Raw genomic sequence first — 18,069 nt, 5'->3', positions numbered from 1 at the left:
CTTCAGAGAATGTACACATGTGTCTCCAAATGAAAGGCCAATATCAGGTCAGTTTCCCCATCACACCCGTAATGAGAGCCAGATGAGATGAGATGCAGAAGATGTGTGTACAGTCATTCAGCAGTGGTTTATCACGGTATTTTATTAATAAAGCGCAGCCATAGAATGCTGCAAAAATTATATGCAGTGCTTTTCCTGTGGGCCACATGGCCATTTATGCTGCAGAACTCTCCCCACAGAGGGGAAGGTACAGTGCATGTATGCTCAGCTCTGCACGTGCTGCTTTAATTAAATTTCTAGCCTCTCATAGAGCCAAACAATTATTTTATTTTATTTTTATTTATTTTTCGATTTATATCCTGCCTTTTTCCTACAAAGGGCTCAAGGCAGCTTACATATTCTCCTCCTCCATCTTATCCCCACAACAACAACCCTGTGAGGTAGGTTGGGCTGAGAGTCTGTGACTGGCCCAGAGTCACCCAGTTGGCTCCATGGCTGAGCAGAGACCAGAACCCAGATCGTCTGAGTCCCATTCCCATGCTCTTAACCACTACACCATATTAATGTGAACCCATATCTACTAGCTGTGTCATTTTTACATTTTACTTTGGGGTAGGTGCGGGGAGTAGATCCAGATAGTGTGCCCAGCATAGGAGCTTTCAAGATCTGGATTGGGGGCCCTGCAATCCATTCTGGAGCAAAACTAAAACATTGTTTAAAGACAAAGCTGCTAGATATGTATTTAAAGTAAAGTTTGTTTTGTCCTTTGGAACAGGACAAAACTTTGGGAGACTATTCTGCTTGTGTATTAAAAGTAAGAAAGTGTGGGCAAATGTTAACTGGTAGAAAATTATTCACTTCAAGGCTACCCCTCAGCTTTGGTCAAGAACAGCCAATCGAATCCCAAAATTCACCCTTTTTGAGGCAGGCACTCTTTGGTACGCCAGGAAGACACAGCTGTTCTGTGGTCGACTTGTCTTTGTAAACCGTCCTGAGATGTCTGTGATGGGAGAGTCTAGAACAGTTTTAAATAAATAAATAAATAAATAAATGTATGTATGTATGTATGTATGTATGTATGTATGTATGTATGTCTGTGCCTCAGAAATCACCCTAGTCCAGGGTCCAAGGTCTCCCAAGCTCCCAGTTATTCCACACTTTGGGGTAAAGCCAGGGACTCACCTGTACCCTAAATGTCATGCTATTCTATTAGTTTTTGAACCCTCAAACCACATTCCCAGTTGCCCAAGCTGTGTTCCTGATACTTGACTTCCTGTAACTTTCTCCATCTCCAGTGCATTTCAGGGCTTCATGGTATCTTTTCATGCAATGAATCAACGAATTCTGCACTTATACTCTAGACTCACCATTGCTGGCTTATCTCTGCTGACATTCCTGCACCCATCCTGAAGCATCCTGCTTAAGGATGCTATCCCAAGCAATATGATTTTCTTCATCATGACCACTAGAAATGAGTTACATTTAAATTTAAAATACCTTGGCAGCCTATTTGCTCTCACAGAATTCAAAGAATACTTCCAAGGATACTGTTCTGTCACAAAGTTTCTAATCCACTTGGAAAGCCTGGCAGAAAAACCCAAAACACTGAAAGCTGTTTAAATTTGGCTAAAGGGCCTACGAAAACCCTGTATGAAAAAAGCGGCACATCTTTTAAAATGAGAAAACTGGGGACGTATAAAGACATTTAAAAGCATATCATCATTGTCATTTCATCAACAACAAAGTCTAGAACACTGAAGTAACCTTTGGCAGAGAGGCAGGAGAATGGAAAGGAAAAAGAATGAGTGTTTCCCTGTGAGGTAGCCTGAACTATTTGCTTGTTCATCCCTTCCCCTATAAGGCAGCCACAATTGCCAGACACATGAACCAAAGGAAAGGGATCTTCGCTAGGGATTTCCATAGGTTCTCCTATTGTAACAGTACCCTTATGACTTGTGATTTTTGTAACCGTTATACTTTTATGGTTTTAGTATAATTCGATTGCATTCGATTAGAACCCATTAACTTTGTTCCGCCAAGCATTGCTGTTATTGGTCCGATTGCAGCTGAATTCCAGTAACAGCACATCTGTTAGGATATTGAGCTCGATGGACCAAAGGTCTGACTCAGGCAAGGCAGCTTCCTGTGTTCTGATGAGTGAAACTTTTCTAAAGTAGTGTGCATAAAACTGAAGTCTAACAATGAGTGTCATGTATGAGTCACGATGAACCAGATTTATTAGTAGAATACAAAATATACTGAACTGGTTAGCTTGCCTTTGTTGCAACTTCCAGTTAATTTAATGAGTTGGTTCTACTGAAACAAATATCAATCTGAAAAGACGAGGACAGGGAAGGCTAGTGCTTTCTTTGCTTTTGGGTTTAATTAAATTGATCCACAGTGAACTGACTTTCTTTCCCCTTGTGTGTTCAAAACACTGGAGATCCCTAAAATTCTTTATGTCCTTTGCAGACATTTATTTTATATATATTGAATGCATGAGGAGTGAATGGGTTGGCAATGATAGGCACTGCCTCCTATTTGCATCCAAATTCCTTGAGTGTAAGTATAATATACTGTACAGATATTGTACTATATTGTTATGTTACCATGAGTGAATCTAGAAAATAGAAAAGACTGAGGCTGTAATCCTATGCAGACTACCAGGAAATAAACCTTACCAACTTCAGGTTGGTTTAATTTCTGTGAGTTTAACTTCCATGTATGGAAATTTCTGTACTCTTTTCAGCTGCTTTTCACATACTTTCACTTAGCTAACAAACACTTTTGGAGGGATATGGCCTATCACTGTTGGAATGTAAATCTAATTTGTTGAGACTTGTACATAATATTTTGCAATCTGGTCAATAATAAACATTTGTCTTCCGATATCTCTGCTTAGAATATGGCCTTGGTAAAGCTTTCTGAATAGGTTTGTTAGCATTTCTTCATTAACATTAGTAGGACATAAGTATGCTTAACTTCTGCACTGGAATGTAGTCACTGAATGCTGTCTAGAGAGTCCAAGAGATGTATGGCCACTTTGAATAGAGTATTTTATGTCCCACAGATTTCAATATGGGATTTTAGTTAGTATTACTTTCTCTGGATTGTTCCCAAGGTATATAAATGATACTATTTGCTTATATCTCATATTATTTAACTGTAATTTATGGTCAGGTATTTGCCCACTTCAGCACTTAGTATTTTTTCAGATTAAATTACCTGACTGTATGTATCAAGTATCATAAGCATTTCACAGATGGAGTTAATTTTATAGATTAAATTATTTATTTTTTGTGAAGTAAGAACTTTAGGCATTTCTGATGGCTGTAAAACCCATTTGTCTACTTGTATTAACCTTGCATTTCATTAGCAATCAGTCGTATGTTGGATTTTCAGGAACACAGCAAGCTGATTTAGTACTGCAGTAAATATGCATTTACTGCAGCATTTCTTATTCTTATTGATATAATCTATTTGTTCAAGTAGGAAGTAGAAATGATTACTGTACAAATAATTATAAAACCCTAATTACGCTGTCCTAATCTGTAAAGCATCCTACAGTTTGCTGCTATGTGAATGCGGGGTTTTTTTTTCAGAGTTTAGCAGCCATTGCCGATTTCTGGTGGGAAAACTGTGTTTGTGGACAACACAAAATACCAGGTTTGGTCAGTCATGACCAGCTAGACAGCTGGTCCTGTGCTGGTTCTCAGCAGCTAACCCCTGGATTGATTTATTTCTTTATTTTTAAAAAAAATTCTAGACCACACTTTATCCAAATAGATCCTCTGGCAATATACAGTACCGAAAACCTGGCATAATCCTTCAGAAAAGTGAGAAGCCACCAAGCCATAAAACCCCAGACAAGGACAACAAAGCCTAGTGCCTTCTCTTGACTTGATACTGGAAAGATTAGTGTCAGTGACCAATGAACTTCATTAGGGAGGGAGTTCCAAAGTTTAGACACCACCAAGGAAAGGCCCTCTCCTTCCTACAGACATAATGTACTTCACTAGCTAATGATAGAAAAAGAAGACCCTCATCTAAAGATGAATGCAGGGGCAGGATGGTGTGGCAGGAGATGTTCCCCATCAGGTCCAGAGCTATTTAATGGCAAACAGCAGCACCCTGAATTGCACTTCGAAAAACATAAGCAGCCAATAGGATTCTTTAAGAATTGGCATAATATAGCTGTACCAGTCAGAATTCCCAACAACCTAATTGTGAACTAACTTTAAGTGCTCAAGTTATTTTCAAGGGCAGCCCCATGTGCACATTACAGTATTCAAATTGGGAGTTACCAGAGCATGAATCACCACAGCCAAGTTACCTATGATGGATATGCCATTTGTGGAGAGGATTCACTGGAAGGAGAAATTTGCATGACTTCTCATCCTTCGTTTCCCCCAAAGCAGGAATATAATTGTTAGGAATCAGCCCTGCTCTGGCGAATGGAACGGGGTCTACAGTGCAGGCTGCCTGGATTGCTCCCATTGGCTCTAACCATCAAACAAGCCGTTTCAAGGAAACAGGAGGGAACTGTGTATATACTGAGAAACCGCTTGGTGGTCCATAGGGACGCATCCTATTTGCTGGTCTCTTTTCAGTTTGCCTACTCCATTTGCTCTCCCTTTCTTTCTCCTGGCATTCTAGCTAATCATTGTCTATCACCCATCGATCCATAGATGTGCAAGCACAACTGCAGTCATATATTTCTTGAGGCAGTGAAAATGGAGTTGAGGTGGGGGGGGGCGCGGAATCTAGCCCACCTTTCCCAAAAACCAAATGGTGGGATTCCAGCTTCGTCCTGTTAGACTGGGCTGTTGAACTGTATGCAAAGCACTCAATGGAGGCAGGTGATTTCCTGTGCAGTTTGGATACTTCTATGCCTATATAGAGCCTGGCAGGATTAGGGTGTGTCTGTTCTGACAAGCCATAGAGAAGTTCCAATCACCTGTTTTCACAAAGACTGAACACATTTTGAAACATCTGTGCCTTGGACTTTGTAAAAATATCTATAGAATAGTAGAGTTGGAAGGGGCCAGAGGGCCATTGGGTCCAACCAATGCTCAGTGCAGGACCCTAAGTTAAACCATCCCTCTCCAATGGCTGTCCAGTTGCATCTTGAGGGCCCCTAGTGTGGGAGAGCCCACAACCTCCCCAGGTAATTAGTTCCATTGTTGTACTGCTCTAACAGTCAGGAATATTTTTTCCTGATATCTAACCAGAATCTGGCTTGGTATATCTTGAGCCTGTTATTCTTTGTCCTGCACTCTGTGATGATCAAGATCCTGGCTTTGCTCTTAATGCCTTAAAATGCATTGTTGTTGATTTGGCTTTCTTTTTCTTATTCTTCCAGGAATGATTTTGCAGACCTTTTTGACATTGTAATCACGAATGCCCTGAAACCAGGCTTCTTCTCCCAGCCACCAAATCAAAGACCTTTTCGAACACTTGGTAAGCTCAAATGATATCTATATGTTTGGGCCAGGCAAACATCTTTTTAAAGACATTGGGATAGTGACCTGTGAAAATAGAAGTGTAAAGCAGTAAAGATTTTGGTTAGAAACCCAAAGGAAAGGAAAGGAAAGCTAAGAACGTTAAAAAAGGAAGAAAAAGTTCAGAATCTAAAAAAAGGAAGTAAAAGTTCAAGCATTTGTAAATGTTTGGGAGGAACTGAAACTGCAATCTTCACAACACTGAAGTCAGTAATATTTTTAGATTGGTAACTCACAAAGTGAATCTGAAGAAAGTCTTTCCCAACCATCTCAGAGTACCATGCAGGGCCAGGACAACCTCCTTTGTGGGACTGTTCCATATCTTGGGAAGCCTGGCTACACATACTATATTGGTATCAATGTTCTGATTGCATTATGGTATCAGTGAAGCAATATTATTGGATTTATTTGCATGTGTTGAACTAGTCATCCTTGACTAATGTTATGACTCTTTACAGCAAGGGTTTCAGAACCTCTTTCTGTCCAAGGGCCAAATTCTGTTCCAGAGAATTTCTGAAGGACCCATTCCAGTGGTGGGCAGAGCCCAATGCAAAAGGCGCAGGGCCATAACTTTCCCAGATACCAAGTTTACTTCCTGCATAACTGACTTCTAGGAGAGGCATTCCAGCATTTTAGAACAGGAGGGGAGGGGATTACATAAAAGCCAGAAAACTATTCAATTACTAGTAGTTGGGGGAAAGGGGTGTGGTCAGAAGGGGTGGAGCCTCCCAGTATGCTGTGGAGAACCAGATTGGGACCCCCAGAGGGCCAGATGTGGCCTCTAGGCCTGAGATCTGCACCCTGTCTTACAGTCCCCCAGTGAATGTTTTCCTCTGCTCTCTTTCCCTCCTAGAATTCCTGCCTTTTAAGGGCTCTTGTAAAACAACATGTGAGCAAAATCCAGCATGTTCCTCGAAGGAAGATGCTGAAAATGTCTCAAGTTTGAAATCTGGTATGTCACTACCAGAAAAACTGCCTTTTGCTAAGGCTGGGCACAAAGGGCAAGGAGCTGGAATTTAGAGAGTAGTGAAGGGAGCATATAATTCATCCTTCTCATGCTGGATTTGGTCCCAGGACCAATGCAGATCTAATACAGGTATATTTGAGAAGAGTTCAGGCATGGTGTCTTTCTGTACAGCATGAATTGTACTTTTATTGGCAATACTCTGTAACCTTGGCAAAAGAATCTGTTTCACTGGAAAGGCAGCCAAAGCAGAGGCTTCAAGGCTGCCAGAGAGGAGAGGAGAGCACTGGGTGATTGAAAAGTCAGAAGCAAACTGTCTGCATGCATCCTTTGCTGATTAAATTCAAGGGAGTTACATGCCACTACATACTTCTGTTGTTATATTTGTATTGGTATATTCCTCTTGGCCATTACAAAGCATTGGCCCAATCCTAAAGTGCCACAGCAGCAGGCAGAGAGAACTGATCTTAAGGACTTTGACACTTGGTGGGATAACCCAAAGATCTCAGCATCAAGCCCAGAGAGCTGCTGTTACAAGCTGGCAGGCTGGGCTTGCCACGCAGGATATCAGAAACTCTGAAAGCATAAGAAAGTTATCCATCATGTTGCCCAGGTAAAATGACCTGCACAGCAATTTCCACTGAAAAACTCACCCAACTAAAGTGCAAGGTAATCCGTAATTCTGTAAGGAGCATACAGAAGCACTAGGATTTAGTAGGATGTCTGCCACGCAGAGATATAACCAGAAATGCACTGAAGCAGCAGCAGGTTACACAAGTTGTGTGTCCTTCATTCACATGAGCACATACATTAACTAGCTCATTGGCTGTAGTCATACGCTACAAGTCCCTCCTTTAGTATATCGTTTCTTCCCACCCAACAGGACTGGCTAAGACCCTTGGAGCTTATTTGACCCACACAGTGCAATCATAAAATTTCTGTGCATCTAAAGGACTGCAAAGTACAGGAAGAAATTTGGGCAGGCCTGCACAACTCCTGATCGACTCTCCACAGTTTGCAGCTGCCAGGCACTTAGTAAATTTCTTTTTTGCTGCAGAGCTAGGCAGGTAGCAAAACCAGATTTACTGAGTTCCTGAATAGTTGTCCTAGATGGTTAGTTAGGTCACAGCATAAGCCTGAAACAGTAAAAAGCAGTACAGAAAATTAACTAGATCAGTTTCTGGAGGGTTAGGCCACTTGGATAACCCAAGTTAGAGTCTTGTGGCACTGTAAACATTAACAAATTTATTCTTTCACAAGTTTTCATGGACACAGTGAAGTGAACATTATCCTGTCAGGTGCCACAAGATTCTTTTGCACTTCAAGTTACCTGGTAGTTCCACCAGCAACCCTCAAAGGTTACTACTTTCACACTGTGGGAGAGTACCTCTGAATCAGGAAGTTAATCTGAGAAGCTAAGTCTGCATCTGCATTTTCTGGCTTTCAAAGGCTGAACATTCAGCAAAGAACTGCAGCAGACCTGTCACAGGAAACTCCTTCAGCCATGAACAGAGCTTGCTTTGTTTCTTGAAAATGAATAGGGCGATCAGTCACGAACAATTGATTGTTAGCACTGGAATAGCAGATTTCTCCTGTTAGCTTTAGAACTATGCATACAATTTACTGCCTTTTGCTTCAGAGTGACTGATAGTGTCTTCAAGTAAAAGTTAGAAAAGCCATCTGTCAGAATTTGTCAATATCAGGTTGTCTTCCCCCAACCACAACAACAGAAGAGGAAGTTCAAAGTTTATCCATGCAAGACTATGTAAAGCAATATTTGTATTGTTAAGCCGTCTCAGACATATGGTGATGCTATGAACGAATGCCCTCCAAAGTGCCTTTTCCTTGAAAACCCTCAGGTAATTCCTGTACATAAAATTGAAATCCTAGCAACACAACCATAAGAAAAGCACATGTTTAAACTGTTTCTTCCATCCTCCTACCTCAAACCTTTTCTAAAGGGGCCAGTTGACAGGTGCCAGTGGTGGGCGGGCTGCCAAGGAGGTACCAGCGGGGGGGGGGGGGTTGTGCGGGCCGGTGAGGGGGCTGGGCATGCGCGCATGCGCATGCACACAAGGCGAGGCGGGGACGGGGCGCACAGGGGCTTGCTCGCAAGGAGATTGAGTCCAAAACGACCTCCTCGCAAGCAAGCCACAGCTGGGCGCGCTCACAGTGAAGTGCTGGCTTGCTCACGAGGAGATCTTTTCCTCTGATCAAGTCCAAAACTATCTCCCCGCAAGCAAGCTGCTGCCAGGCACATACGGTGAGGCTCCGGCTTACTCACAGGGAGATCATTTTCTCCAAGCTAGTTCAAAATGACCTCCTCGTGAGCAAGCCGCACGCCCGGGGAGTGCAAAATCTGTGGGGCGGGCCAGTTAAATGGGCATGGCAGGCTGGATCCGGCCCACGGGCCTTAGTCTGAGGACCCATGATTTACAGGGCACAACAGGAGTCAAATGGTAGAAAGGACAAATGCGGTTCTGCTGTTCTGACGGGGCTGCTGCATTTGGCCTGCTTCCTGGTCTTCCAAGCACAGATAGACGTCTCAGGCATCCTGTGCCTGCTTGCTTTCCAACTTATTTCCAGGTTGTCACCCTGTACATGCATATTTGAGAGAGAGCCCCAGTTGGCAATGGGATCCCATGGAAAAAGCACGTGTGTGTAAATGACAGCAGGCCTTCAGGATACATGCAGATTTCAGACATCTGTAGAGGACCTTCCAAAATGTGTGCCCAGGCCAGGCTCAGGCAAACTGAGACTGCCCAGCAAGACCCAGCTCTGCTGTGTCGTTCAAAGCTAAACCCATTTGGGACTGGTCAATGCCTGGAGAATATAGGGCTGTGCTTCCTTCCACTGCTGTGCCTATCACAGCAGCAAACTGGGCTTTCTCCAGCCCTCAGGTATGTCGGAGATTTCCAAGGCTTGGAAGGCACAACCTTTATGCTATGCAGGGAAGATACAAAATGTTTCGTATCAAATGGAACCAGTGGTGTGGTTTTAAAATCAAACATTTCTGGCCTCTGTCCTAGCAGTTTTCTGTGGAAGTTAATGCAGGTATTTTCATCCTTGGCCAGCTTTGCATATTCTGTTGTACACAGAATTCTTTTTGGTTTGGCTTGGATTTTGTATTGTGTTTTGTTTTGTTTTGTTTTTGAAAAGTGAATGTTGAGAATCTGAAGTTGCCATGTTCAGCAAAAGTTTTTTTAAATAGTAATTTGAAAGAATACAGTCTCAGTGACCACTAGTCTTTCAGATTTCAAAGTTATATGAGAAACTAATCCATAGATGAGTCACTGGCTGCCATTTCAGAGAGATGGAAAGTTGAATAATTGTGAGTTGGATTCAGAGTATCCTTTCCATGCATGGCAAGGAAGGGTTCCTTACACCCATGGAAGGGACTGTGATGCAGCAGGGGCTCCCCAGATATTTCTGAGATTTGCAAGATCTTCCATCCTCGTGCGCTCCCACAAAAGCCTGCCATGTGCAGATTTCCATTCACTGGACCTCCGAAGGTGGAGCTTTGCTTCTCATTTTTGGATCATTTTCTTCCCTTAAGAATGCCATTTGAAAATCTAAGCAATGCAAGTACAAGACTTATTTATTTTATTTGCTATATTTATATCCCACCTGTTCCCAGTAATTGGGACTCCCCACAGCTCACAGCATTAAAATTCATACAATTAAAACATTAAAATATGCAAAGGTTAAAAAATATAATTAAATTAATTAAACATTAACATTGAACAACCCAGATTAAAAACACTACAAAATATAAACAGTAAACTAATCCAGCAGAAATTCGGAGGCTGTTCCCAAATGTCAGTTGGAGCAAAATGGATTTTGCCTACTTTTGGAAACCTAACTGGGCATGTGCCAACCTAGCCTTTCTAGGAGGAAAATTCCAAAGCCTTGGCACAGCCACCAAGCAGTCCCTCTCCCACCATGTGTGCCTGTGAGGGTAGTGGGACCAAGAGAAGGGCCTTCCCAGAAGATCTTAGAGCACAGGTGGGTTCATACTGGAGAATGGGGTCTTTCAGTAAGCTGGATCCGAACTGTGTAAGACTTTATAAGTCATCACCAATGCTTTGAATTGTGCCCAGAAACAGACTGGGAGCCAGTGAAGCAGTTGCGAAGTCCCTGTAGCCAGGCCCAGTCAGCAGTCTGGCAGCAACTCTCTGAACCAGCTGAAGTTTCTGAGCACTTCAGAGGCAGCTTCCACAATAAAGACACAGGGAGCCTGTCCATCTGCTTTGCTTTGATATTAAATGCTACATTTGGCACTAAAGCAATATGGGAGCTATGCAAAAGCCATTTCCAAGAAAACCAGTGCTGCTTCCTCTAGAGACTAGACACAATATCCCTTTTGTTGAAAGTTGGGGAGGTTTCTAGCTTATCCTGCCAAATGCACCTAAAATGAATGTTCCACTATGGAAATAATGTCTGTCTCCATTGAAGATGCTACAATATCAAGTCTCCATTATAATAAACTTCTGGGTTTGTTTAGAATTTGGATTACATCAGTGCTAATAACCAACTTTAGTGTGTTAGCCAAGAAATATGCACTATTCAGCAGCCGTTCTCTACTTCTACAATATACACACACACACAACCTTTCTTTTTCTATTCCTTCTAGCATTTACAATAACCTAATATTTTTCATTCCATCTTGGATGAGCACTTTAAGGTGGAAAGGGGGCTTGAAAGTATCAAAGAAGCCAAGAGAAATGCTCCAGAAGGCTGGACTGTCTAGCTACATGGGCCTCTTAGCAGAGTCACCCAGAGTGGAATTGTTAAAGCAGGCACCAGACTAAGGTGCATCCATCCACCCTCTTCAGGAGTAATAGTTATATTAATGGAAGAGAATGACTATCTTGACTGGTGATGAGGGTAGAGAAGCTCCTGAAAGGCAGCCACTGGGAACCGGCAGAGGAACTTTCACAAACAGCAGCTGTCTCTGGTTAGCACTGCCCAGAAGGCCCTGGTAAACTGACTCTAAGTTTATAATGCATGACTGGGTCATATCAGAACACATTCTCAAAAATGTATAAACATAACCATAATTTAATTTACATTCCAATAGTAGACGTTGAAGAAGAAGAAATTGAAAACCTTTATGCAAGTGCTCAAGAAGAAATTGATAACATGCCAAAATAAGACGTGCTGATATTCTTAGGGGAAACAAACACAAATAGAAAACAAAGCAGAATTGGCTGTTGTGGGAGAATTTGGCCTGGGATCAGAGATGAAGCAGGAGAAAGTCTAACAGCATTCTGTGAAGCCAACCATCTGTTTATTGCATATACATACTTCAGGGAACTAAGTCACTGTATACATGGCCGTTACCCAAAGAGCGATATAGCAATCAAATAGACTATATAATTGGAAGTTGGAGATGAATAAGCTGTATTGCTGCTAAAACAAGACCAGGAGGAGATTGTGGTAGTGACCATGAACTAATAATATTAAAAGTCAGACTCAAGCTGAAAAAGATCACTAACAGAGGGTAGTGCCAACTATGACTCAGATAGCATCTCTGATAAGTTTAAAGTCCAGATAAAAAACAGATTTGCATTAGAAGACTCAAGTGATCATGAGCCAGAACTGTGGAGTGAAACCAGAGACACTTAGGGAGCAATACAAAAAGACAATTCCTGTAGCAGAAGGAAAAAGTCTACATCATGGGTCCTCAAACTATGGCTCATGGGCCAGATCTGGTCCAACATGCCCGTTTATCCTGCCCACCTTTTAATTATGCAAGCCCAGGGGCGGCCAGGCCTGGGGCAGCCGTGTCCGCTGCCTCGCCACACCCACGCCTGCTGCCACCTTGCCGGCCCATGCCCTCCGCCACCTCCCTTCAACTAGCCCCTGTTGAAAAATTTTGAGGACCCTTGCTCTACAAGGCTGCCAGAAGATACACGAACAGTCGTTAAGGATAGGTGACAAATTGGGTCAGAAATTGGAGTACAACTCTTCAGCCACTATCACATTAAGATAGAAATAACTATTACAATGGCCAATGCAATGAAATAGAAGAGAACAACAGAAGAGAAAATCAAGATACCTCTTCTAGAAGATCCAAGAAATCAAAGGGAAATTCCAACCTAGATTAGAATGCTGAAAGACCAGCAGGGCCAAATACTATCTGACCATGAGAAAGTAAAGAGAAGGTAGAAGCAATATACCGAAGAACTATATGGAAAAGATAAAAGAGGTGCCTAATGGGTTGCTGATAACTTCTTCCAACAGAAAATGGAGAAACTCTGAGGACAAGTGACTGTGCCACACTTGAATTCTTCATTCTAATGGAAGCAAAAGTCAAATGTAGCCAACATGTACCCTGGATTTTTGGAAAGCCAATTTTAATAAACCCAGAACAATGATAGGTCCCATGGCAAGTGGCTCGAATAAGAAAAGGAGTCCAAGATGGGTGGGAATTTTTTAAATGCGAAATTCTAAAGGCACAATTACAAACAATTCCAACAAGGAAAAGGGTAGAAGACAACAGAAGAGCCGATGTGGCTTCACAAAAAGCTTAGCAATGATCTGAAAACAAAAAAGTACATGCATAGGAAGTGGAATTGCAGGGATGGGATCAGGAAGGCCAAAGCTAGGAATGAAGTGAGGCTAGTGAGGAATGCTAAAAGCAACAAAAAACCTTCTTCAGATATGTCCAAAGAATTGGAGGTTCAGATACTCAATGTGGATGGCAAAATGATAACAGAAGACAAAGAAAAGGCAGAAGTACTCAGTTCCTACTTTGGTTCAGTCTTCTCTCAAAAGAAGATCTATGACCTTCCTGATGAAGGGGAAGTACAAGCTGAAAGAACATGATGGCAGCCCAAGATTGATAGACAAGTGATCAAGGATCATCTAATTGGGTTCACTGAGTTCAAATCTCTAGGGCCTGATGAACTCCTACAGGACCTGGTGAAAGAACTTTCAGATCACTGTCTATTATCTTTGAGAAACCATGAAGGACAGGGGATATGCCAGATGACTGGAGAAGGGCTAATGTCGTTCCTATCTTTAAGAAAGGGGGGAAAAAACTAAGAACTACAGACCAGTCAGTCTGACATCAATCTTCAAAAAAATTCAGAGCAGATTATAAAGCAGTCATGCTGCAGACACCCTGAAAACAGTGCAGTGATTACTAGAAATCAATACACTGAACAAACGCTGCCAGAGTAATCTGATTTAAATTTTTAATTGGGTAACCTCCCTGATGGACTGTGGGAATGCTGTGGACATTATCTATCTTGACTTCATCAAAACTTTTGACAAAGTGCCCCATGATATCCTGATTAGCAAACTAGCAAAAAGTGGGCTAGATGGAACAAGGATCAGGTCGATCCACAGTTGGCTACAAAACTGGGCTCAAAATTGGACTCAAGTGCTCATCAGTGGCACTTTCTGAAACTTGGGAGAGGTAACAAGTGGGGTGCCACAGCGTTCAGTAATGGGTCCAGTGCTCTTCAACATTTGTACAGGGAACACTTATCACATTTGCAGATGACACAAAACTGGGTGGGATAGCTAAACCTGGAAGACAAAAAAGATTCAAGGTGATCTTGACAGGTTGGAGCACTGGGCTGAAAACAACAGAATGAAATTCTGTAGGGAAAATGCAACATTATAAGATGGGGAATACTTGGTTCAACAGTACTGCAAGTGGAAAGGATCTTGGAATCATTATAGATTGTAAGCTGAATATGAATCGACAATGTGATGTGGCTGCAAAAAGGGCAAATGCTATTTTAGGCTGCATTAATAGAAGTATCATTTTTAAATCACAAGACGTACTAGTTCCCCTTTACTCAATACTAGTTAGGCTTCATCTGGAGTACTGTGTCCTGTTCTGGGCACCGCAGTTTAAGAAAATGCAGGCAAGCTGGAAAGGGTTCAGAGGAGAATAACAGAGATGATCCAGGGACTGGTAACAAAGCCATATGAGGAGAAATGGAAAAAACTGGGTGTTTTTAGTCTCAAGAAGAGAAGACTAAGAAGAGATGATATAGCACTCTACAAGTACTTGAAAGGCTGTCACAAAGATGAAGGACAGGATTTCTTCTCAGTTATCCCAGAGTGCCGGACACAGAATGACAGGCTCAAATTAGAAATTACAGATTCCGACTGAACGTCAGGAAGACCGTTGGAGCAGTACATCATTGAAACCAATTACCTAGGGAGGTTGTGGGCTCTCTCACACTAGAGGCATTCAAGATGCAGCTGGACAGCCATCTGAGAGGGATGGATGGTTTAACCTGGAGGGCTGCACTGAGAGGGGACTGGACCCGATGGCCTTTTTGGCTCCTTCCAACTCTACTATTGTATGATTCGATGGAAAGGAGAAAAACTCCTTCAAAGAGGAAACCTTTGCATATTATTTAATATTACACAGCCTCAATAGTCTTTGCACATAATAAAAGTGCAGCACTTACAGATCCAGTTTAGCTGCATACAGGGCACTGAAACATCCGGAAGTGGAATGTGGTTGCTTTATTTTGTGCCATGGCTGCTTTCTAGAAGAGAGATGCTGCTCTACTCCCAGTACCACTGCAGATGGCCAGAAGGTCATCTTGCTGTTTCTACTTGACCATTCCTACTTGAGGGGCTGTCCCAGCAGCCCTTTCTTTGAAGGACTATCCATTTCCATTCCTGATTAAAGATCTAAATAAGAAGGGTCAGCCTCAAACAATGGATAGGCTTAATGTGACGTGTATCATCTAAATGCGTTCTTCAGAGGGTCAATAATGAATCTCCAATCCACACTGTGTTATATGTGTGGTCATGCTTAATGTTCCAGTGGATCGTCTGTTTTTCAATAGTAGCCGTGAGGACTGGGCTTGCAGGGAGTGGAGTGAACACTATGGTCCCAGCAGAAATCTTGCTTCCAGCACTACTGTTCAAAGCTCCTGTTTGCCATGAGACAGGTGGCACGTCTGCAGGTGCCGATAGCCGCTTGCTTCAGCTATGCACTGTTTGTCAGAAAGTGTTAATTCCTATCTTGTCCCACATGCTGTAGTCCCAATCTCTGTGCCTTAATAAAATTATTTTGAACCCGCACTTTAAATGCAGACCCATGCATTAGGTAATGTGGCCCTCAAGTGGAACAGATCTAGGCTTGTCTTCTGCCATGTGTGAAATTCCCATTAACAAATTTGTATGGGGTGCATGCGGGAAATACCATCACTGGCTTGCCACTGGGGGGAGATAGAAGCAGTCATGGGAATGTTCTGTCAAAACTTGAGGTAATTTAAGGAACAGTCTGTTTTTATGAAACAAATACGCTGAAAGAATTGACAGCCAACCCAATTGGATATTATATATGTGCAGAGAAAACAAGACCTTTAAAAAATGCATAATATTGCATTGGGGATGGGGAATAAGGCACATTCTTTCATAAGAAAAACTATAAAGACAATATAATGGAGACTGCGTTTATAAATGTACGGAGGAATGACATCTTCATGTGTTACTGTAACTTATTGTAAATGTGAGATGATGTGTCAGAGTTCCTAAAACACAATTACATCACTTTGATGGCTAGTAGTGCAATTTGCAAAGTGGGTCTTGAAACGATTAATGAGAGAACTGAAATGAAGGGTTTTGCATACTGCATTCCTTACAGATTCAAGCTTGGCAGCAAATACCAAAAAGCTTCCTTTAGACATAGTTTCCATGCATCTGTGTGTGCTGGTTTTCATTAAAAGCTTCTCTGTTCATTTGTATGTACTGCAAAAAAGAAACTTCTTTTTTAAAAACTTGGTTAGTCCTTAAAATAAACTATTTTTCACAGGAAACACATTCTGCTTTTTATTACCATTAATATCAAGTAAGTTATTTTAAGCATGTTATAATTAGTTCTAAGACTTTCTGGTGATGAATACAACCTACAAGACAGAGAAAGCATCATATATCGGCAACGATCTGAGTATAGGGATTAGGAAAGGTTAAACTCCTTCCCATAACTCACACTCGCTGTCTCCGCTACTGTCTACTGAGGGTCAGTGCTGAGTTGATTTTAACTTAACCCATAGCTCACCTGAAGCATGTACTCTGCATTCGTCTGGGAATTAGAATCTTTGATAAAAGAAAACATACACACAAAGCAATTCCTTCCCTTCGAAGGCACATGCTGGCCCAATCCTGCACCAAGCAGTGGTATATTCCTTCACAGTGTAATGAGGAATTCAGTACTTTGGGGGAGAGTCAGCATCCCTTTCATTAATAGTATCTGCTTATCAGTATTTCTCTACATGGAACTCAAACAGCAGTAAAAAGTGCTTCTGTTAACTCAGTTAGCAGGGCCACTTCCATACCAGAAAAATCATCTTTGAAAGTTGCACCTTCTGTCCTTTTAATTTTTTTTCAGAGTTTGTGTCTTCATCTTTCTTCCTGTAATTCATCAACACTAATCTGTACTTAAATGCAACATAGGTTAATCTAAAATGATAAATTCCTCCCTAATGCCCATTTTACACAGTTTTGCAGATCTGAATTCCTAGAATATCATGGCCCTTTTCATATTACACAGAGACAAACCCAAATAAAAGAAGCTGCAGTCTGCCAGAGCTCTCTGATAAGATTGCCCAGATAATATACATATTCGCAAAATATTCCTGCATGTTACCACAACTCAGCTGCAGTCCTATACACACTTGCCTTGAAGTAAGTTCCTTTGGATGCAGTGGGGGGGTGGGTTACTTTTTAAAGGGAATGGATGAATCTGTTCATGTTGGTTTCACTAAGCTCCTCATTTTCTCTTTTATTTTTATACCGCCTTTCCATAAGATCTACAACAAATAATCAGAACTTTAAAATCCACCGAAGAAATCATTTGAAAGGGCAATTACTAAAAGCAATTCAAAACACCAAGTTTTAAGCTACCTTTATGCTTTATCTTACCTTTTCTACAAACAGAAAGTGAGCCAATTATTTCTCCAAGAAGGGTATATTCCACAAGCTCAGAGTAATACAAGAGAAAAACCCAGCAGATGTGGCACTTTCCTCAGCATGGCCCCATCTCAAGGTCTAAATGCCAAAGCTAACATCACATTATCCAAACATAAGTTCATTTTGACCTGTTTCCACCTCAGTTTATACTCCCCAAAATTATCTTTCAATACATATTTTTCTTCGTCGTGGCCTCTGTGCATCACACATATGGGTTCTGTGCCTGCGCAGTGCCTTTGGCCGGAAGATTAACAGCTAACGGTTTTTGGCGGGAACTCCACTCCCCCTCCCCCCTAGCATTATATAAGGAGCGGAGTGTCTGCCATTTTCCAGTCTTTGCGACCGCCGTTCATTGTGCCTCGTGTCGCTTCGCTCTCGCTAAGATTATTACTTACCTTCTTGCTCGTTCAAAAATCTCTCCTTTTTCCTACCAAGTTTGTATTCCTTGTTCTTGTTGTTAGTACTTCACTTATATTTCTTCTTAACTTTGCACCATTTTTTCCTTTTTATCGTTCCTATAAAAAAAAAACAACCAAAAATATTACTTTCCCGCTTTACTATCTCCTTTTTTCTTCTTTCTATGATGGCACAACGGGCGGCGTTCCGCAAGTGCGGAAAATGCGGCTCCAAAATGCCCGCCACAGACCTGCA

General features: G+C 41.8%; 1 protein-coding gene across 5 annotated transcripts in view; it reads left to right on the top strand.

Annotated features, from left to right (window-relative positions):
* Positions 1-18,069, top strand: part of NT5DC1 (5'-nucleotidase domain containing 1) — a 140,448-nt gene that overhangs the window by 80,110 nt on the left and 42,269 nt on the right. For all 5 annotated transcript variants that reach the window (XR_006414308.1, XM_044426138.1, XM_044426147.1 and 2 more), the window contains exon 8: positions 5,363-5,460. Coding sequence is in view for 4 of the 5 variants with exons in the window: in XM_044426138.1 (XP_044282073.1) it covers positions 5,363-5,460 (98 nt within the window). In the remaining variant the exon portion in view is untranslated. The remainder of the gene's footprint in view (positions 1-5,362; positions 5,461-18,069) is intronic.

The sequence above is a fragment of the Varanus komodoensis genome, unplaced genomic scaffold, assembly GCF_004798865.1.
Source record: "Varanus komodoensis strain SLA01 unplaced genomic scaffold, ASM479886v1 scaffold1, whole genome shotgun sequence".
Lineage (NCBI taxonomy): Eukaryota > Metazoa > Chordata > Lepidosauria > Squamata > Varanidae > Varanus > Varanus komodoensis.
Note: the sequence above shows the minus strand (reverse complement) of the source record. Positions and strands in the feature narration are given on the sequence as shown.